The sequence below is a fragment of the Oreochromis niloticus genome, linkage group LG3, assembly GCF_001858045.2.
Source record: "Oreochromis niloticus isolate F11D_XX linkage group LG3, O_niloticus_UMD_NMBU, whole genome shotgun sequence".
NCBI classification, from domain to species: Eukaryota; Metazoa; Chordata; class Actinopteri; order Cichliformes; family Cichlidae; genus Oreochromis; species Oreochromis niloticus.
The window spans coordinates 28626432-28649290 of record NC_031967.2 but is presented as its reverse complement, the minus strand read 5'-3'; the positions used below and the strand labels follow the sequence as shown (position 1 = coordinate 28649290).

The 22859-nt window shown below is 38.3% G+C and overlaps 1 protein-coding gene across 2 annotated transcripts; it reads left to right on the top strand.

The window, feature by feature from the left end:
- Positions 1-200: 200 nt before the first annotated feature.
- Positions 201-22755, top strand: LOC100701309 (calsequestrin-1). Of its 2 annotated transcripts, XM_019354030.1 has the most exons (12): positions 201-632; positions 16693-16725; positions 18471-18564; positions 18992-19092; positions 19304-19415; positions 19532-19605; positions 19809-19939; positions 20439-20484; positions 20621-20675; positions 21005-21105; positions 21273-21347; positions 22036-22755. In XM_019354030.1, the coding sequence occupies exons 1-12, from the start codon at positions 396-398 to the stop codon at positions 22315-22317; spliced, it is 1341 nt and encodes a 446-aa protein (XP_019209575.1). In that variant the 5' UTR covers positions 201-395; the 3' UTR covers positions 22318-22755. The 2 variants fall into 2 exon arrangements, with proteins under 2 accessions (XP_019209575.1, XP_019209576.1); XM_019354031.1 differs by lacking the exon at positions 16693-16725 and having other exon boundaries at positions 202-632.
- Positions 22756-22859: the final 104 nt, after the last annotated feature.

The following is a 22859-nucleotide window of genomic DNA, read 5'->3' as shown; positions in this document are numbered from 1 at the left end:
CTACAGCCTAAACATGGCTCCTCCTATGTTGCCACCCATTTGCTATTTTCCTGAGCACTGCCCACCCTGACTGACCCCGCCACTGTCATTCCTACATTTTGGGCAGCCAATGGCTTGTGGAAGGGCAGGATCAGTATTGTGCCCCCTTTACTGCCCCACAAAATGGTACCACCCTCTTTAGCTAGTGACATCAACAAAACCATGTGCAAATCCGTTTTAAAAGGAGGGTGTTAATGTCAGGCCTGCTCTTCTCTAGCCTGCGGGGACAAGAAGAAGACACTAAGTTGTGTTAGGGACAACATTAACTTCTTAAAGAGTATTTTAGTTGCCCTTCTACCCCGCTATCACCAGGCATTGAGAAGAGGAGTTCTTGCAACGAACAGGTGACGATAACCATGAAATGGTGCTGGGTGTTTTTAGGGGTCTTCGCCTCTTTGGGGACCCTGTCCTGGGGAGAGAAGGGCTTGGAGATCCCTGAGTATGATGGCAAAGACCGTGTCCATGAACTCAGTGCCAAGAACTACAAGTCCATCATGAAGAAGTATGACGTAATGGTGCTTTACTACCACAAAAATGTGGATGGGAATCGCAGTGCCATGAAGCAGTTGCAGATAGAGGAGCTTGCCCTGGAGGTGGGTCTCTGCCAAATAATGACACTGAATGAATATGTGGTGCATGGGTGTGAAGGGGCTTGGTGGGAGGAGGGGAGTGAGGGGAGTGAGGGAAAGGTTTCAGATGGGCAATTTGGCACCACACTGGGGGTTCCTGGATGCAGTCGCAGCTTTCACACTTAGGGTTATTAATGAGTGGTATTACCCATTTGACATTTAAGAAGAAAGGCAAAAAAGAACAGATTATTCTGTGAGGCCAAGTTGAAGGATTAATAGATCATTCAATTGTGGCATCTCACGGGTATCGCTGCCCATGGATGAATGCTTTAGAGAGGCAGGAACACGTGGAGGAAAAAGATACAGGGGCGTACTTATCTGGAAGTCTAGATTATTATCATACAATGATTCCAGTTTCAGTGTTGAGCATAATTTGAACTATGTATCTTCACACAATAAACTCACAGAAATAACTGAAACTTTGTGAAGACCTTGCAGGATAACCTGTCCATGTGGACACTTGTTGCATATTTACATTTCATTGTGTCATGCAGCTTGTTCATTTAACCCAGCTACCTTTAGTTATGGTTGATGCTGATGATTATCTGTTCATTATTTGTTGAACTTGATTTAATTGACCCCTGTAGCTGCTTGCTTATATCATTCAGGAGAGACTTGGATTCTTATTGAAGTAAAACTCAGGTGAAATTATGTTGCAGCCTTTATAAAACTACACCAACCATGCTAACCATTGTAGAAATACATAAAATATAAGTTTTGCAAAAGTAACTGCAGAACAGTGACAAAAATCTGGTGAAAAAACAATGAGATTTAGACATTAAAGTCTCACGAATACTGAATACCGGTAGTCATGACCGCAAAATATATAATTTTTTCATTGTGCCTCATGCTGTTCTGTAGATTTCTTAATTCCCACATGGGAATGAGGCAGGACAGTGGTGTGGTGTTCTTCCTGTGTCTGTGAGGGATGCATCGGGATACTGTGGTTTCCTCCCATAGTCCAAACACATGCTTTGGTTTAGGTTCATTGGTGTATAGTAGTTTGTCTCTATGCGTTAGCTCTGTGACAGGTTGGAAGCCCACACATGACCATGAAGTGGATGGAAATTGGAAAGAAATTTATATTATTCATTTATTATCATAAAATATAAATCTTGTTGATCTTATAGGGTTTACGCAGTGGCCAATAGGGTAGTGGTTAACACAATGACCTAACATGCGACCGCTCCCTGGTTTGAGACTTCAAAGGACACAACATCCTGGCACAATTGTGTAAAATACGTATGTGGATCTACTGCTTTGACCTCTGATTGAATAATAGGGCAGCTAAAATAAGCTATTTTTAGAACAATAAGTTTTGTATGAATTTCATACAAGGTCATCCCGGCCTTTGTCTTTAAGACATGCCTTTATAGTTGACTTGTATCATCTGGATTCATGGATAAATAAAGCTCGGTATCATCTGCATAGCAATGACAATGTACGCAGGGACACATGTTCAATATAAAAAGTATCCATCCCAGCAGAGCACCCTCTGGAACTTTGCAATTTTCATGTCTGAGGAGCCTCCCCATTTTCATACACACACTGGAATCACATAGATACAATTCAAACCTCTGCAGTGCAGCTTCTTTAAAACCAACAGTGTGTTACAATCTCTCTGGGAAAATATTGTGGTTAACCATATTGAATGCTGCACACAGGTTACCTCTAGCTATGTTAATAAGCCTAAAATGTTGTATACAGTACAAATATAACCTATTACAAATCGCCTTTAGTCTAACATCATCAATTATGGGATAACATGATGTCATGCTCATTTATCTGCATGGCATGTGATTTAAGTGCAATAGCAAATATAGGCAAAGCCAGAATGTCGCAAAAGCAGAAGTAAATGAGCCTTTTCTCCTTTAAGCACCTCTGAGGCAGGCACTTACTCATAGATTATTCCAGAGATACTGCTAATCAGCCAAAGGAAGAGGGAGAGTATGCCTGCTCTGAAGACTTTTATTAGGTGAATAAATATGAACAACTCTTTATTAGACAGCCCACAGCTGATGCACCTGGGTCCTGCTGTCAGCCAGTATATTCACCATAGCAGCCTTTTGCTTGTCAGAGCAGAAGTGTCTTCTTACAGAAGCGCAGTGTACCTTACACTAGACTGCATAAGTCACCGCTGGAAATAGACTGGGACAGAGCTGCATGCTTAGCAAGAGGCTAAAGCCCTGGTGAGAGTTTAAGGCCATATTTCACATCAACTACATCTCCCTCATTTACACACACTGTTTTGTATTACTACATGCCCCCTTGGACACAGGCTGAAGTCTTAAACCATCATTTACACACCCAAGTCACTGGATCTGATCAATTTCCTATCTGTGGGGCCAAGTGCTGCTTCTTGGCTGGAGAAAGAGATGCTTAGTGGAGCATGTCCCTGCTGGACTGTTACTGTCTTACTGACTTCCCGCCAGTCGTGACCAATCACGAACCATCCCCTTCTGCTCCAAGGGGGATGCTTAAAATAGCTGGTCATTACTACCTATGAATCTGAAAGTATGAATTATTAAAGTGGAGAGCTCAGGGGCTCAGATCTTTATTAATTTTGTTTAAAAGAGAGGAATGACAAGTATGATGGGATGTATTTATTCATCAGTTTTTTTCTTTCTTTCTTTCTTTTTGCTTTTCAACAAAATAAATATAAATATATTACAATGTTTATTAACATTGACTTGATTATCTTAATTTCAGTAAATGTCAAACTATAATTATGTTTTATTTAGGGTTTTCATGCATGGCCTTTATTTAAATAGAAATAGAAATGTAGTTATGACTTGCAGCCACAGTTGGTGTGCCAGCAGATTATATATATTGAAAAGACCTGCACTCAGAAAATTTTCTATAGGTGGTTTTTGCAAGTGGTGAAGTATTACAAGTAACCTGTGCACTGTAGAATGAAAGCAGCAAGTAAAAGTATAACTGAAAATAATCCCAGATAAGAGTCAAACTTTGGTTCCTTGATCAAATGTTGGGCATGCTTGTGCCTCTGACCACCTGCTCATCGCTTCACACAGACTTTGTAAAGTGAAAACAATTCTGTGTTATTTCAGGATGATCACATAGACTTCATAGATTTCAGACAATAACACCAAATGAGAAGCATGAATTTTCACTTTGAGGACTAGAAGTTGGTATCAATTACAACTTACAGTGGCTTGCAAAAGTATTCGGCCCCCTTGAACTTTTCCACATTTTGTCACATTACAGCCACAAACATGAATCAATTTTATTGGAATTCCACGTGAAAGACCAATACAAAGTGGTGTACACGTGAGAAGTGGAACGAAAATTACACATGATTCCAAACAATTTTTACAAATAAATAACTGAAAAGTGGGGTGTGCGTAATTATTCAGGCCCACTTTGTATTGGTCTTTCATGTGGAATTCCAATAACATTGATTCATGTTTGTGGCTGTAATGTGACAAAATGTGGAAAAGTTCAAGGGGGCCGAATACTATTGCAAGCCACTGTAGTTGTTTTCAGAGATTTTTATACTCATCCTAGCATTACTTGAATGCAGTGAATGACATATAACTGCATGTGTTTGTAAAGAAGCTCAATTAATTGTACATATGTTGGAATATCATATGAAGATCATGCTGGCTAGACACAGACACATACAGACACATCACAAATCCAGAGAGCAAGTCAAAAAGATATTTACACACTGGAAACAAACTCTGGTAAATGATGAGCGCACTAGTGAAATACGTCACCAGCAAACTCAGCACTTTCCACAGTGTGCTGCAAAGACTTAGTCACTCCAAAAACATGTCCAACATGTCACCTTTGACCACAGCTGTTGTTACATTAGTCTGTAATCTCACAGAATCAAATCACACCCTTTACTTGTAGAAGCTAGGGTTTATGAAAATGTTGTGAAAAAAATTGTTTTATTAAATTATAGTGTTTCAATTCTGAGTGAACAGAAATCAATAATTAAACCTAAATTAGTAATTTACACTGGCCAAGAACACGATATGGTGCTTTCAAGACACCATATTGTAATACCTGAGGCATTGCTGCTTCAGCTACCTAAGTCATTTTAAATAAATAAGATTCCCTTAATTATATATTATTTATATAAAAAGAGCACACTTCCCCTCAACCCCCCCCCCCCCCCCCCCCCCCCAAAAAAAAAACTAAACTAAAAAAACCTGACATATAAATGAGTAGCACATGCTGAATTGTCCTTGCTGAATCTACTACTTTACTGTTACAGTTAATTAGCATGTCAGCAGAATCTGGAAGTGCATTTTTTCCTTGTTGACATGTTGATAAAGAGGTGACAGAAGAATAAAAAGTGATAATTTGATAGAAGTTTTCATGCTTCACCAGGCAACCGAGTATAAATTTATCTCTCACCATGCATTTATTTAGTTCCATGCGATATGTGGGAGTTTAATCACACATGTCCAACAGTGCTGCAAAGTGACAGCAACAATCTGTTTAATGGAGTGGAAGCAAATTTAGATGGCAGTGGTTAGACTTGAAAGACCTGATGTGCTGGTCTTAAAATACAACCTCCACCTGCAGCACCAACAGCTATAAATATATCTCATTATTATGACAGACATTATTATGACAAATATTACAAAGCAGAAGTCATTAGGATATGATTAAAGACTAACGGATGAGAAGCAAAATTAACATCTAAGTGCCAAAAGCAGTGATTAAAATGAGTAAGGACTCAATGTTACGCTGGTTAAACACATTAAAATAATTGTATCTGTAATATGAAAACTTTAGATTCATAAGCAATTTTGCCAAAATTGATCATAATTTATTTTTCTGCTTTCTTTCTTTGTCCATCTTCAGATTTGAACTCTGATCTTTGGCTTGCTATGTACTGTAAATGCTCATACTCACCAATCTCTCCACCGGGCTCAGATTGCAGGAGTCTTTTTCTTGCCACACTCTTGAGCAACACACCCGCTCTCTGTTTTGCAGACAATGTTGCTATGGTACCCTTGGTACCATCCAGTAAACTGTACAAAGTAAACCGTGAACACAGCAGGAACCACATCAAATTACTCCTTTCCTTCTTGGTTTACTCCATCTCAACATCAGAATTTCAGTATTTTCAGAAATCAGTGACATCAATGAATTCATTTTTTCTTAAATTGTTATTTTTTTTAATCAGTGAATAACAGTTTACAAAGAACATGTCTGGAAAAGCTTTAAAGCTTTAGAGACTATTTTGCAAAGTTTTATTTTCATATTCTGTCCTCATGCCTAACTAAGCATTTTCTTCATAAAAACACGATAAAAAATAGACATGTTGTGTTTAGGTTTTCATCATCATTCACAAGAACTTTTAATGAAGTTGCCTCACTTTTGAGTTTCTCTTTTGATCTCTGTGGAGATGGGACTGATTTTACTTGAATCTGCCTTACACCAGCCATTTCATTAGTTAAACCTCACTAATACTGGCCTGGACCCACTCGCCTTCAGAATTGTCTTATTCTTCGTGGTATAGATTTAACAAGATGCTGGAAACATTGCTCATAGATTTTGGTCCATAATGACTTGATTGCATCACATAGTTAATGTAGATTTGTTGTCCCATTATAATCTCATCCATAATGGGAGGATCCAGTTCGCCAAGCTGTTTGACTACACTGAGATCTGATGATTGTGGAGGTCATTTGAGTATAATGAACTCATTGTCATCTTCAACAAACCAGTTTGGCATGATTTAAGCTTTGTGACATCGTGTATTAACCTGCCGTAAGCAGCCATCAGAAGACCGTACACTGTTACCATAAAGGGTTGGGCCTGGTCAGTAATAATACTCAGGTAGGCAATGCTCATTTGGTACTAAGGGGTACAAAGTGTGCCAAGGAAGTATCCCACATCCCATTACACTGATGCAAGCAGCCTGGGCCATTGATACAAAGCAGGATGGATCCATCCTTCATGTTTTTTTACACCAAATTCTGATCACGCCATGCAAATGTTACAGCAGAAATCAAAATATATCAGACCAGCCAATGTTTTTCCAGTTTCTTATGTTGTCAAATTTTGGTGAGCTCATGCAAATTGTAGCCTCAGTTTCTTGTTCTTAGCTGACAGGGGTGGCACCAGGTGTGGTCTTCTGCTGCTTCAGGGTTTAATATTTGTATTCCAAGATGATTGATTGTCTTCTCTGATGTCACCAAATCAGTCACCAAAAAGCTGTGACATGTTTATTTCACATCACCTTTTCTTGTAGTTGAGTTATATTTAAAGTATAGCAAAATGAACTGCTAAAATTATTCCAAAGCCAATGAATCATGTCATAAACATCCATCCACGTAGTTGGCATGTAACTGTGTGTATGGAGCTGTCTATCTCCCACCCAATTTGATACACAACTTCCAGACTGAATTTAACTGTTACATAGATTTGCCACAAAAGTGCAAACAGAGTCATGGTTCAAACAGCATCACACTGTCTGACGTTGGCGATCACCTCAATCTTTATATGTCTTGACAAACACAATACACTGTCCTCCTGGATTTTACAAATATTCACAGCAGCATTAAATAAGACATATAGTGCCTTATTTTTATTAACCGAATAATACAGTGCTGGGCAAGAGTGAATAGACGTATTGTTCATTTCCTTCTGTGTTTCTCCAGGGAGAATGGAATTATTAAGTTATAAGTAGTTGTTATATTAATAGCTAAAAAAAAGTCACATGGGTGCACACAAGGCACGTTGTCCAATATTGTGCAGGAAGTCTCAATCGTTTGAAGGAGGCCTCTGAGTTGTCTTGTCTAATCTTCTTCCATCCTCAGAGAGATCCGGGAAAAGGTCACGCTGTCGCTGTGGTAACTGTTATTCAAAGTGACTGCTGAAGCCTTCCCCCAAATATAAATCAGGCTTACATTTGAATGGTCTTGGTTGGTTGGGTTAATAGTACACTACTAATGCACCTTAAATTTAGCTACTGATAAATTATAATTTGAAGCAGCTGATTTCTTGTTAATCAGAAATCCCAGAAAAAATCCTCAAAAACAGGGTGTAGGATGCCAGCTTTTGAAATGACGCAGTCAAAAAGACAGTAACTTTATGTCTTGTTTTGAATCTGTGAATAATAATGTGAATTTCTTTGTGTACATAATTAGAAATCTGCAATAAATTTCAGCAACAGTGAAACAGAAGTTTGCTTTTGTTGCCCACACTGTTTAAAATTATGGGCCATGGGTTTAAAAAATACAACTAATCTGAATGGCCAGACTTAAAAACCAACTGTTGCTGCAGCTGTTGAATAAAAAGCAAAATAAGGGGTAACAATTATCCGTTAAATTGAGCTAAATACACTCATCTAAATCAGTGACCATATTAACTCCTATGTCCAACATCCACAGTATATTATTTGATTATCAGAGCGCGTTACAATAGTTGTAATCTAATTTGCATTGCAGTGCTGTGAAAAACTAAGTACACTGCTTCCATTGGAGTTAAGAAAGTAAGTAGCACTCGGGTGCTGCTATTCAAATACAATTAATTGGACGATCATCAGAAAGTGTGAGCACCTCTATAAAAGTAGAGGTTTGTTTGAATCAAAGTGTTACAATTATCCAATCAGAGCCCAAACCTTAACCTGACTGAAATGCTGTGGTGAGAGCTGTTCATCAATGAATGGCTACAAACCTCAGTGAACTGAACCAGCATCTTAAAGAAGAGTGGCCAAAAATTAATCCACAACAGTGGAAGAGACTGACAAAGTCATACAAAAAATGATTACTTCAAGTTATTGCTGATAAAAGTAATTCGACGAGTTACTGAATCATAAGGTGTACTTATAGCCCTTATAGTACCTTGACTGCAGTTCAGCTGAACGGTCTTTTGCATGTGACACAACACAGCAATGGAGGATGTCGAGGTGATTTACCTGCTGCTCAGTCTATGGCTTTTTGTCAGACTTGAGGACCACAGTGCTTTTGTGCAGCCATTTCCTTCGTTGTCAGGTTTCAAAAATGACTTTGATTTTTGAAACCTTGATTTTTGTAAAAGAAAATCATGCTATCGTCTCTTTCTCCCTGTGCTTTGATGACTCATCAAATGACGGCATTGACTGGCCAATCGGTGGCAAGCAGTCATTTGAAGTGTTGGTGTCACATATTTGGATTGCCACAGATTGCTTGGAACTCGAGGCCAAGTAGGTACTAAAAAAGTACCTGGTACCAAGCCACCCAAGGAGGTACTACTGGAAAAGGTGTGTCTGTCCATCAGCTTAAATAAATTGCTATGCACACAAGTCTTGAAGGTAATCTGACAGCATCTGAGTCATTCTTCAAATTCAAGGCTAAATTATAGGGGACAAATAAGTAAACTGAAATTCTTAATCTAAAGAGTGACGAGTAACACACCTACCAAAATGTAACATAGAGTAACACAGCTTTTGAGTTGTGAGAGAGCTAAATCCTGTCTTATCTTCTTCCCTGGTCCCCCACTTAAAAGTGTGAAAGACATACTAAATTAAGAACTAATTTGTCAGATGTGATATCATTGGATACGACAGGAGTTATGCATACGTGAACTGTCCTTGGTGTTATTCTGCGGCATCATCTCATCCGTGTTGATAGATAAAGATGTTTGTTTGCCAGCGACACTGGCATTCTGGCTGCTCCAGTTTGATCCATGTCAAAACCCACCTGCTGTTTATAATAATAGAAGAGTGTAACTCCTTATTTGGTTGGAGTGAAAGAGTTGAAATTGTGTTTTTGCAGCCTCGTGTGGTAATATATGCATGAAGCTTTTATGCAATGTCTGTTTTTCTATCTTTTTCTACCATTTCTCAATAATCCCAGGTGTGACTATGCATCTCTGTGGTCAGTAATGCATATGGCCCGAGGATATATGGAACAATATGATACCTGGATACTGTGTTTTTTGTCTATTCATGAAAGGTAAATATGATAAACTACTGTTCTCGGGTTGATCGCACTGAAACTCTACCAGGCGTTAAATTATCTGTTCAATCTTTCGGAGGCATAAAAATTCGAGCTAGTTAATGTGATTTTATAAAATATATTCCCGAATATAATCACAGAGACACCATGCCATCTCTGCAGATGAATAGCGTTGAGTATTTTCATAAACAGCCTCCCCAGATTACATTTGCACATCTGCAATATTGTTTGGTAAAACCACTTGACAGGTTTATCATCGCTATAGGGCTCCATCAAGCAGCTGTCAGCCACAATGGGCCTGGATATGAAGTGCAGCTGCAACGGAGAGCAGTGTCTCATGCCAACAAACTCAGTTTTCCCTAATGAAATTCTGCTATTATTGACTTTTGTCGTGTGGCAGGGTTTCTGGGTATTTGCTTGTTCTACCAGATAGCTCAAAATTGGTCATAATAAAAGAAAAATGGTATGGGAGTGCATTCAATTTTGAGATAACACAACCAGATGTATTTTTCTATGCCTGATTCTTTATCAACTGCTTCCATCCATCTATCCATCCATGTTGCAAAGTGCGATGCTACACAGCTTGCCAGTCGCTGACATGGGCAGTGTTTTATGTATGAGTTGCTTTTTCCATGTGTACAATCATTTATAAATTACCATGCTATCCTCTCTTTCTGCCTCAACATAACACACACACACACACACACACACACACACACACATACACACACACATTTTTGCCTTTTCCATCCTCTAAACATTCTTTAACCCACACCTCTTTTATTTGCATGTGCGCCTGTCTACATATCATTTATTCATTGCAGAAGGATGTTAGGGAAATGGGAGGGATCAAGGTGCACTATTAAAAATTTAAATATGAATTATGTGACTTTGAAACCCCAGCTTACATCTATATTCCACAAAGTGATGGACCTGAATAAAGACAGCACTGAGAGCAAAGTGCAGAAGTACTTTAGTACAACAACAAATTTGCTTTAAGGCAATTTCTCATTGGTTTTTCACCACTTGTGATTTATAGTAAAGCACATGCATGAAATTGTTTTCTTCCAGTTTACTGCAGAGATACAACCATAAATTTAGCACTGTAGAAATAGAAGAAAACATATTTACAGCTAGATATTGTTTTTTTTCCAGTACAATACAGTGTTTTATTTTTTAGTTCTTTGCAGAAATTATGGAAATGTATAATTTGTCAGGATTCAGGAAGAGAGACCTGTATGGGGAAAATGTGGATTCCCCTGCTAACTGTGTGAGTGGTTGATGGAGGTTTCTGTAGTCGCTAGTGTGAAATTGGTCACAAAGAGGCACTGAATCTCACTTGCAGTTGCTTTGGTTGCTAAAGTTTTGCTGCTCTCACCTGCAGTTTGTATGGAGGACATAAACTTGCCAACACCAAGTGGTAGTGAATGAAAACATGTTGTGCCTTTTTAAAATGTCTTGGTTTCAGCATCAGGCACATCTTCTGCTTTGAAGGACTGAAGGTTGACTTGGTAAGTCACCATCTTGCATGTAGACTATGGACCACATAAATCCACTTAATTCAATCACAAGGAGAATTTTGAGACAGCTTTTTTGGGACAGTTTGGGATATTTGAATGCTCCGGGAGAGTAGAAAAGTGTTATATAAGAGTCAGTCCATTTCCCATGTTTGTTACTAATTTCACTTGGCAATAGCCAGTAACCTCCAGCAACTACTTGCTGACCAGTCAGGTTAAGTTAAGTTGAAATCATCAAACTTAAAGATAATTGTAGTTATTTTTCAAGACCTTGATTAGGGTGTGTTTTGGTTTTCGGTGTTTGTGTGTGGTGGAGGTAGCCTGGGTTAAAATGGCCGCGGTCTTTCTATGCGGACAGCATGTTCTTCCAGTGTCTGCGTGGGTTCTCTACAGGTACTCAGGTTTCCTCCCACAGTCCAAAGACATGCATGGGGTTAGGTTAATAGGAGATTCTAAAACTGTCCATAGATGTGAATTTAAGTGTGAATTGTTGTCCTGTTTACCCTGCGATTGACTGGCGACATGTCCAGATTGCACCCTGGGTAGATGGTTGTTTATGGGGGTTGCAACAGAAATACTAAAACGACATTATAATGTCAGCCAAACAGCTGAAAGCACTGTGCTGTGGAGTTCATATTATACAGTAGAGGACATTTTTTTAAATTATTGGTGTACAGTCTGCAACAGCTTTTCTGGTATTTTAAAGATGGTGCACTGTAAAAAAAAATGCTGACAAATCTAACTTCCTGTATACTGTAAGGTAACAGAGCATTGTGAGTTGCTGGAAACACACATGTGCCAATAACTTTAACAAAAGCTCTAATTAGGTCGCCAAGCAATATATCACGGTCTGACAGTAAATCAGCATGCTCAGTTAATGCATCAACTTTAATCAGTTTTTCCTTTCCTCTTTTTTTCTTGTGCAAGAATAAATAAATAAAACGTGCATGCTTGCTAATGGATAGTTTACGGCACTAGTCAAATTGAAAACAGCCATCATTTATGCAAATGGTTGCAGGTGTACCATTTTTGCTATAGTTGGTGAAATATATTTTTGAGTAGTACACATCACTGTTCCTAGTATGTGTCTCACTGGAAGGCAATCGTGTGTGCACAGACTCTCATGGCTGCATTGGCACACCTCTTATCTATTAAATGGCTTTAGTAAAATAACATATGTGCAGTTTTTCTTTTTTCTTGTCTAACTCTCCACAGTGGGCCTGACAAATACAGGAGATTCACAGATGGTCCCAGACGTTTCTGTCCTCACAGTGTGCTGTAGGGAATCAGCTTCTGTGCCTCTGAGGTTTCCAAAAGCTTTCCATGCATTTCATCAGATCTCCTGAGAAAGCACGCTGAGCTGAAGTAAAAAATAGAATCAACTTAAAATAGAAATCTATAAGATTGTTTAAAATTGTATTAACTAAAATTATTCATTTGAAAAGACAGTAGCTTTGAAAGTCTTATCTCTGTGGAAAATCCCAGACTCTCTCCTTGTGAATAGTGCAGTTACGCTCACTAGTGGGAAGTCAGAGTGGGTTTTTTTATGTGCTGTTGTGTCTGAATCTTTCATGACCACCCCGGTGCAGTGTTATGTAACAGTCTAGTGTAGAACGTCCTGATGTGTTACAGCAGCCATTACTAATTTACTGTCTGGCTGAGAGGAGGAAAGCCAGCTGAACTTCTAATTTTGCACAGATCCCAGGACACCAGCTTCTACAGGAAAATGGGAAATATTCCTGCTGTGACAAGCTTTTAATGTTTCTTCATTTTAAAGATTAAGCAGTTTTGGAGTTGCAGTCCAGAGCCTAGAGAATATTAGTTTTCTGCCTTTTTATTGTGCATGTTACAGACTGATTTGCAGTATACTATGCAGTTGATTTTACCATCATTTTCTTATTTCATTTTTTAAGAATAATAATATTGTCGCATTGTCAGAATTGATGTTATTTATTTTACCTAAATGTCATTATCATACAACAGCATCTTTTATGACAAAGCCACTATGTGTCTTCAGCATATATAACAGAGAGGAACACAAAACCCTGTGAGAAAATGTGCATAAATATAACAATGTATTCACTAAAAAATTGAGCTTAAGGAACAAATATTAATGTTTTTTAAAGGAGTAGTGACAAAGCTAACAGCAAATCTACTACAGGCTGAGATTGGGTTTGTGTCCCTTAGGTTTTCACTGAGTGACTTACATCATAATGTGACGCACACACACACACACACACACACGTATGATTCATCAACTGCTCATGTGTTCACTTAAGAAATAGACCAGAAATGCACTGGTGCAAAGCAAAAATGTCTCAGTCATAGCTAAACCAACGACAGAGAGGGAAACAGCAACTAGGTCAGCTCTTTTCATGAACTTTCACTGGAGGAGGGAATGACATTTATGGTTGAGTTATGGATGAAGAAGAATGCTGGGTATATGATGTCGAATGTGTTACTGATAACATGTCATGGCTGTGTGCAGGCAGGCAGGCTGAAGGACCCAAGTGCAGGACTTACGGAGGCAAAAGTAAACTTAAAGACTCAAACAACGTTAATTGGAGATACTAGGAACTGAACTTTAAACGGAACACACAGGCGAGTTTGAGGGTACAACGCGACGACGAGCAGGAGCAGACGCAGACACTAAACACAGAAGGGGAACAGGGCAAAGAGCAAACACCTGGGAGACACGGCTGACACAACAATGAGACGGAGTACAGCAAGACAGAACCTGACGCACACAGACTGAAGACTACCAAAGTAAAACAGGAAGTACAGTGACTGAACTTACAGACACAGACACAGACTCACACAGACACTGGGACCAGGGACAGAACAGAGGAGGGGCTGAAAACACAAAGCAGAAACCAAAACACACGATAATAATAATCAACACAGCACAACAAAAGAATCAGAACATAACCCATAATACAGAATCATATCAAAATATAGGAAACTCAAAATGCTGGGTCAAAACGGCCCAGAACCATGACATAAAATATGGTTTACATACCCAGAACAAACCCACAGTACATGCTGGCATTATTACACTGAAACTTAAGTTCAAAGCTTTTTTACTGAAGTCAGTCGGTTACGCATGACCGACTTTCAACATGACAAACAACACCTTGTTTTTCTCTTGAAATATAAAGGTGGACATAATAAAAGATCTCAAGAAAGACTCAGTTTTCAGAGAACATGTCTGATGCTTGCTAAATACTTTGTTTAAACAAGGTGAAAGGATATAAATCTGACACTAAACTGTTTTGCATCAACCTCTCAAAACTTTAATAAATCAATTCAGCCTCAACACACTTTTTATTGTAAGTAAAGATCTTACAAGGATCAGATAATAGAGGACATAACTTCACCTAGCTATTAGTAGGTGATGATTCTGATTTATTGGGTGGGTTACTGTTAATATACTTTTACCACTATCATTTTGAAGAACCTACATTGAAACTTATTATAGAGAAACTTAGAAAAATAAGTAAAAATGGAAATAACTGAAAGAATGGATGTTTGTCTCGATAGATGCTGTGCAAATGGTGTTGGTGTATTGATGGAAGGCATTCATATTAATATAATTATATTCTTCTCATTTGTGTCTTAAATTGTTTTAGCGATATATGTGAAGTGTCTGGAAAGCCCTGTGTTATGAACATAGTCCTGCGTTGGGTAAAATTGGACTTTACACTTTTGTTAGGTAAGACTTTGTAAACTTTTTAGTGTTGTGTCCACCCATTCATCTTTTGCTTATCTGAAGTTGAGTGTGGCAGCAAGCCAAGTGGGGTATTCTAGATGTCAGCAAAATTTTCCAGTTCCTCCTGGTGGGGGATGCTGAGGTCAGATGAGATATGTGTCTCTCCGGCGAGTTCTGCATCTGCTCCAGTGTCCGCTTCCAACTGGGCATTTTTGGAAACCCTCCAAAGGGATCCTAGCCAGATGCCCAAACCACCATTGGCTGCTTTTGACACAGATGACTAATTACAAATTTCTTGTGAAATAGGAAATAATTTCATGAATGCCTATATAAGCTTTGATGCTAAATTTGTGCAGCTGAGTTTTGCATTATGTACAACTGATGCAATTTTACAAGGGTTGCTCAGTTGTACAAACATCTTCCACTCACACCGATGATGCTTGCAGGCTAACCTGCTAGCATCATCATAGTAGGCAGTGGACAGTTGTATACTGGAGGAAATGTGATCCCCTACTGCACTGTACAGTCTATGCTCTCAATCATTTCTCAGCATTTGATGCCACAGCCAAGCGCAGCAGGGAGCCGGAGCATGTTTTTGACAACTCACCTTGGTGCTCTGCCCTCATCGGGATCACGTGACAAGCCGACTGTGACTGGGCATTAGCAGCTGGAGCCAAGTAATTACGCTGCTGACCTCTAACTTGGCTCTGCGCACTCAGATTTCTGCATGGGTTGGGTGATAGCAAGGGAACAGATAAGCAGGGTGAAGTGAGGTGAGATATATAAAAAAATACATATATATCTCAAGATAGAAAAGGGGTGATCTTGACATTAGAAAAGAAATGAGACCCTGAGGACAAAGCTGGTCAGCATGATTGGACACGGTTCATGTAAATCTTTACTTTTTGTGCATCATCCTCTATTGATCAGCTTCTTCTATTTATCATCTCTACCTGCCTTCTCTCCCCACAGCAAGCACCCAGAATCTAATCTATTATACTTCAGGGCCTCTTGTGATAAATAACTTCTGACGCCGTTGTTTGTAAAAGCTACTTTAATTCAGATTGCCTTATAAAACTCCATATCTGAATATAAAAAAAGTAAAATGTAAAATCTTATTATCCTCAAACAGAAATTTCTCAAATAAAAAAAACCTCAGACGTCACCACTAATTTGTGACTTATTATTTTCAAGCAACAAGTTTGGCATGTTGGCATTTTTGGAACCAGAAGTAATCGACTGTAATAGACAAAAGCAGGATATACAAGAAATCAGTTCTTAAGATTTCTTCCCTCTTAGATATTCCTCAGTCAACTATAAGCTGTTTTATTGCAGAGTGGAAGCTGTAAGGAAGTTACAGAGCAGGGTCACCGAGTGCTGAAGTGCATAGTATCTAAAAGTTACCAACACTCTGCTGATTCATATAACTGCAGAGTTGCAAACCTCCTCTGGCATTAACATTGTGGCATGCACTGTCATGGCATAGATTTCCATGGCTGAGCATCTCCTGTAGGTGTAATGTGTAGGTGGACAAGTACTTTTGTCCATATAGTGTGTATCTGGAATGGAAGGTAGAGTGTGTAGTTACCTTGAGGAACTGCAGTTTCATGCACTTTTGGACTCCAGAGGTTGCCACTTGGAATGGAATAAAAAAAAAATTCAATAATTGAATGTAGTAGTTCCATTTAGTTATTTTTTTTAATTTGCAGGATCAGTATTTCAATACTTGGAGTACATTTGTGCATGAAGTCCTTGGGTCATGATAGTCCTTTGTATAATCTCAGTGTAAGCTGTCTGTCTGCAGTGAGGGCCTTTCCAATTTGCTGTAAACCAAGACACTGTGCATTCCCCTAAAGCATTACTTCTTCTTGCAGTTGATCACAAGTCAAGCAGCATTTATCTATCAGGTATGTTAAGGTCTGCCTCTTGTGTCAAGTGTTTCAAAGCTGGGCTGTAAAATAAGGATTTCTTTGCTGCTGAAGTATCTGCTGATTGTTCCAATTCTTCTACTCGTTGACTGATCATGTGACGTTACAACATGCACCACAGACCAAAAAAAGTCCAGCAGCAGCAGCAGCAGCTTGGGCTGTGCAAGTTTAACTTCACGTTTCTGAAAAGTAAGTGTATACTCTTTGAAAAAGCTTGATCTGTTAATTAAACTCTAACATGTCCATCCATCCTCCTTCCTATTTATCCATACAGCAATGCAACCATCGGCAACAAGCGACTACTTCACCCAAATCATTAAAAAGAATCATGTTGTTTAATTTTTTATACAACTCTTTATAGTATTTAGTTTGTGAAAACACTTTAAAATTAAATCTAATGAGCTATACTTCAAATTAGTTAGAAAACAGCTAACAGTGAGGCGTGCAGGTGAGGCTTTATGTAACACAAATCACATTTTATCTTCTTCCATTGTTCATTGGTGGAGAATAAGTCAAAGAAATTTATTTCTTAAAGAAAAAAAAGCATTTTGAGATGATAATTACTTTTAAATAGATAAAGGCCAGTACCAATTGTATCATGTTTTGCTAGCAGGTGGCTAGTTTAGCATAGCTTAATGCCTAGAAAACTGCTAAAGCTAATATAGCTAAAGCTAACCATGCTGCTTTTCTTCAATATTTATAACAATATCCTCTCAGTATGAATTGTGTAAAATAAAGTGGCAAAAACATAATGCAGTGCTATGGAGGTTCTGTTCTGGGCTAATCCAACTTTTGGAAGCTACTTTGAAAACGCTTAGCATCGATAGACTAAGAAAGAGTGCGCACGTGTTTTTGTTTTTACTGATTTGGGAGAAATTAGCCTTGAAAAAAAAAGACAACTCAGACATAAGCTACTCAGTCTGAACTTGGGAAACCAAAAGAATGGATGGCATTAAAGACTGTCTCTAAAGTGAAGTAGGGGATGCTTTCCACAGTTTACGGCTCTTACTGCTGGTGCTTTGGAGCATTTTGTCACTTATGAATGCTACCCATTTTGCAATGCTGCTTTGCAGGCTGCTGTATTATGCTTTTGACTCACTTCATAGTGCAACTTTATATTTAAACCGGCGGTCATCATGTTAGGTATGTATGTAATACAAAATAAGAAGTGAGTACAAATGGAAAAATGTATATGTTTGAAATGGTTTCTGAACTTGTGTGAAGAGAAAGAATAAGCTGTATGTTTACAGTTTGTTTAAATATGTATGTGCATGTATGCGTTCACTAAATACGAGCTTCTCTTATTTCCAACCACACCTGTTGCGACGTCTCTTATCCTTGACGTAGTTGGCTCTCTTGTTCTTATGGAAAGCCTGCTGTCTTTCCTCTTCTCTTGCCAGCCACGAGGGCTGTCAATTGTTGGCTTTGGTTTCATTGAGATTGAGAAAGTGCAAGGCAGCAATCCAAAGCTTTGGCCTTTAAGCCTTGAAAATGAGATGAAATGCCAAGGGTTTACTTGTGTAAATGAAATCAAAAATCTATTTTCAATGGTGTTCAGGGATTAAAAAATGCCCACCATTGTCAGAGCAGTGAATCACAAATATCAGTCTGAGGCATAATCAACCTAGGTATGACAGTAGATACAACATTCACTTCATTTGCCTCTTTTCCATCCCCCTCCACATGCTCAACTCATTTCTTTCTGTCTTTATCCCTTTATATAGCTTGCAGCCCAAGTTCTGGATGATTTTGATGATGAGGACATTGGGTTTGGCTTGGTGGATGAAAAGAAGGATGCAACTGTTGCCAAGAAGCTTGGTGAGCATGACAGAAACATTGCTGGAAAAACGAGGGTCTTTGGATCAATGCAAATCTATCACATCCCACCACTTGTCTCACAGCCTTTCTTTATGCTGTCACTTAATGTGCAAAAAAAAAAAATGCTCTCATCAAACTCTCATCAGTTTGCTACTGTATTGTATTGTATGTTATACTATTTTGCTTATAGTATATCAGTTTTAATCAATGATATATGATATATTTTACAGTAGAAAAAAAGATAAAACAGATATTTCCAGTTGATTCTTTCTTTTGTTAATAAAAAGTTTTTGTGTACCTAAAACATGGTACACATTATTGCACTATTTAATAACTGACAGTATTGCTGCACCAGGGCAAAAATAAATGTGATTTAAAAATCTATGAAATTAAATATTATTATAATGAAACACTTTTCTTGCACCAGGTCTGGATGAAGTGGAGAGTATCTACATCTTTGCCGATAACGAGATTATTGAGTATGATGGAGAGCTGGCCGCCGACACCTTGGTTGAGTTTCTTTATGATGTAAGTAAATTCTTGTCATTCATTAAGGATGTTTAAATTCAGCTGCGGTTAACTTTACGATACACCTGTTGTACATGCATGTCAATTTATTTTTCAGTTGTATTTTCTTTAAAAAGGATTGCTAAATTAATGTAAGTATTAATTTCTATCCAACTTTAAGATGTTAATAAACTGAACTTACAGTTCCGTCATTTTATTGTTGTTTTGTCAGGTGATTGAAGATCCCGTGGAGATCATTGGCAACGACCGTGAGCTTAAGGGTTTCCACAACATGGATGAGGTCATCAGGCTTGTCGGCTACTTCAAGAGTGAAAAATCTTCTCGTATGTAAAAAATTAAGACTTAAAGGCTGAGTTTCACAAAAACCCTAAGCAATTAATACTGCTTTTTTTAAAATGTGGAAATGTTTTTTTTCTTTCCTTTTGTTTTTACCATGCAGATTTCACTGAGTATAAAGATGCTGCTGAGGAGTTCCACCCTTTCGTCAAATTCTATGCCACATTTGACCCCAAGGTTTAAACTGCCTGATTGAGTATTTCTATTATGTTGAGACATTTTAGCAATTTTAATTTCAAGTTTTAAGGTTATATCACTGAGCTTGGTACCGTATATTTTATAGTATGGATTTACTTTGTATCGAGTGCCTAAAACATTTAAAAGTCACTGCTTTGCTGCTTTTTTTCTATCATAGTTCATTGATTTCTCTTTTCTTTCAGATTGCCAAGAAGCTGAAACTGAAGATCAATGAGGTTGATTTCTATGAGCCATTTATGGATGAACCTGTCCCTATTCCAGGAAAGCCCTACATCGAGTCTGAGATTGTTGAATTCATTGAGCAGCATGATAGGTGGGATACTGACATTACGAGCTTAAGGATATATGTGGCTGTTTGTGAGTTTCCAACGTTTTTAAATCGGGTTTCACAGAGAGGACCAAGAGAAACAAAATAAAATGAAATTAAATAAAAACATGTTATTATAGCAGTAAAGTGTGTGTGTGTGTGTGTGGTTTTATATGTAGTATAATGGAGTTTTGTCCTCATGCTGTACACTGATGTAGCAGCTCCATCTAGTGGTAGCTCCTATTACGCTCCACCCCTGCACTGTTGTTGCTAGTAACTTTTAAAGCAGTTCTTGTGCTAGAATATGCATGATCTTGTGAAAATGTCTGTTGTTAACCATAACTTAATTACAATAATGGTGGTCATGTTTTAATACATCATCATCTTATCCATATAAGTGATATATGACAAAATATTCTTGTTATTTTTACATTAAACTGGGAATAAAAAAAACAAAACAAAACTGTTTTGTGTTTATAAACTTTAAAATTGTTTTATGTTTCAGGACCACTCTGAGGAAACTTGAGCCTTACAGCATGTATGAGATCTGGGTAAGAGATCTGAGATTGCTTTGTGATTAATAAAACTTAAAATATTAAATTTATCATATTCAGAGATACTTTTGTTGTTATTTTAGAGCATAAATATTTGAAATGGTTTCATTAACCTCCTCTTTTGCACTCGCAGGAGGATGACATTGATGGAGAACACATTGTTGCCTTTGCTGAGGAAGATGACCCAGGTGATTTTCTGCCTAAGTGTTAGAACTAAACAGGTGAACTGATGTGGACACACTAATGCAGAGGTTGTAAAAGAGCTGGGCCAGTGATAGGAAAGAAGAGGCTAGGGCTTTGGCTAAAAGGTGGAAACCTGGGATAAGGGCTTGGGTTAGTGGGTGCAGCTGGCAGGGCTCTGTTCAGACTCCAGAGCACCCTTTTCAGTTCTTATCCAACACACCAGCACAGGGTGGATGGGAGGAAATGGCTCATGAATTAAATCAGTGCGAAGTTCATATATGAACCTCATAATTCAGTATTACTGGTACAATAGCTGACCTTTCTTCATCTCTAGATGGCTTTGAATTCCTGGAAATTCTCAAGGAAGTGGCACGTGATAACACTGATAACCCTAACCTCAGCATCATCTGGATTGATCCTGATAATTTCCCTCTGGTATGAATTTTTCTCAGTTAAAGTGCATATCTACTACATTGGAAATTATTTGTGTTCTTGACGTAATCTACTTACAGGATAAAAATTACCCTAATGATTTAAAAAAAAAAAAACTGTCTCCATCTAATGCTTTCTTTTCTTTTCCTTTTGTCTGTTTCTCGTTTCAGCTGGTTCCATACTGGGAAAAAACCTTCCGCATTGACCTCTCTTCTCCTCAGATTGGTGTAGTTGATGTTGAGGATGTAAGCAAACTTTCCGCTAACCCATAAAAAAACAGGCATGAGATAATCAAATGGTCATTACCTCATGCTTTGATAATCAAAAGAGGGAAAAACCCTAAAATTCATGTGTAACTACCCATCCATCCATCCATCCATCCAGGCTCATTTCTAATTGTTTAACAACGCTCATCACCATGGTCTATTTGTTGGTGCCATTGCCAAACAGTCTCTGAAAGATTAAAGCACTTTGACTGTAACTTTTCTTAAAGTAACTATAATTGTTACTGTCTAACAAAAATGTATCAAATGTGACACAAATACAACAGTCCTGACGAGGCCTTACATGAATCAGGTTCTTAATGGAGCTTAATAGTGAGCTCTTTGTTTAGTTGCATGGTTTCTAAATTTGCCATTTTGATTCCCTTGCTGGCACTTGCTAATGACCAAATAGGGTTGAGGGTAGTAGAGGAGACCAAGTAACAAGTTGAAGGAGAGGGAAACTTGCCCATCCAGCAACTGTTAACAAGTAGTCAAATCAACCCTGAAGGCAATCTATATGAAAGAAAGGGGAGACTTTGTGGTTCCTTTATTGTCTAATGTGTGAGGCGAGCACATGCCATTAACACATAACTGTTATAAAGGAAATCAGTCGGCCATGTGCATAAATGTGATTTTTTCTTTTGAATGTATAAATGTCTGTCACCGGCAGGCTGACAGCGTGTGGATGGAAATGGATGATGACGATGACATGCCAACAGCTGATGAGCTCGAAAAGTGGATCGAGGATGTTCTGTCTGGAAAGATTGATCCAGATAATGATGACGACGACGATGACGACGACGACGATGACGACGACGACGATGACGACGACGACGACGATGATGATGATGATGACGACGATGACGACGATGATGATGATGATGACGACGATGACGACGATGATGATGATGACGATGATGATGACGACGACGATGACGACGATGACGAATAAATGTTTTCTACTATGTTTAATTTCACTATGATTAAAACACAAATGTAGTACCAGGTTTTTTCTAACATCATGTGGGGAATCCCCCCCCCCACAGGTTTCCTACTGGGGACAAATGTTATGACCTTACAGGGAACTTTTTGATGTCAGTTAGAAAAGGAGATTTTCAGAGATTACTGTCTTTGCTGACAAACAGGTTGCAGATTAAAATGTTACAGTATTTACTGTATGCCCTTTGACTGCAAAAAATGGTAATGACTTCACAGTGAATGTGAGTATAGAGACAACTTAATGTTATAGACTGTGGTTCACCCATTTCTCATTTTCTCTAGTATACTGTAAGCCTGTTTCTAATGACATGTTTTCTACTTGAGGACAAGAAACACTTTCTTGTAAAGTTTTTAAAGAAAATAAAGGTAAAGATACTCGACAGTCTTAAAATTGTTGGAGTCTTGTGAAGTTTATGTACACTAAGTTTGAGCAGTTCTTGAAGAATTAGTTTAATCTTTCATATTTAAATGCTTGTTGCAATACTCCGTGTTTGG

What these genes read in the sequence shown, in the direction of transcription:
- LOC100701309 (XM_019354030.1), top strand. Translation starts at nt 396, where the DNA reads ATGAAATGGTGCTGGGTGTTTTTAGGGGTCTTCGCCTCTTTGGGGACC. An exon ending in CAAGAGTGAAAAATCTTCTC is followed by an intron (nt 19,416 to 19,531) that starts GTATGTAAAAAA and finishes TTTACCATGCAG; the next exon opens with ATTTCACTGAGTATAAAGAT. An exon ending in ACAGCATGTATGAGATCTGG is followed by an intron (nt 20,485 to 20,620) that starts GTAAGAGATCTG and finishes TTGCACTCGCAG; the next exon opens with GAGGATGACATTGATGGAGA.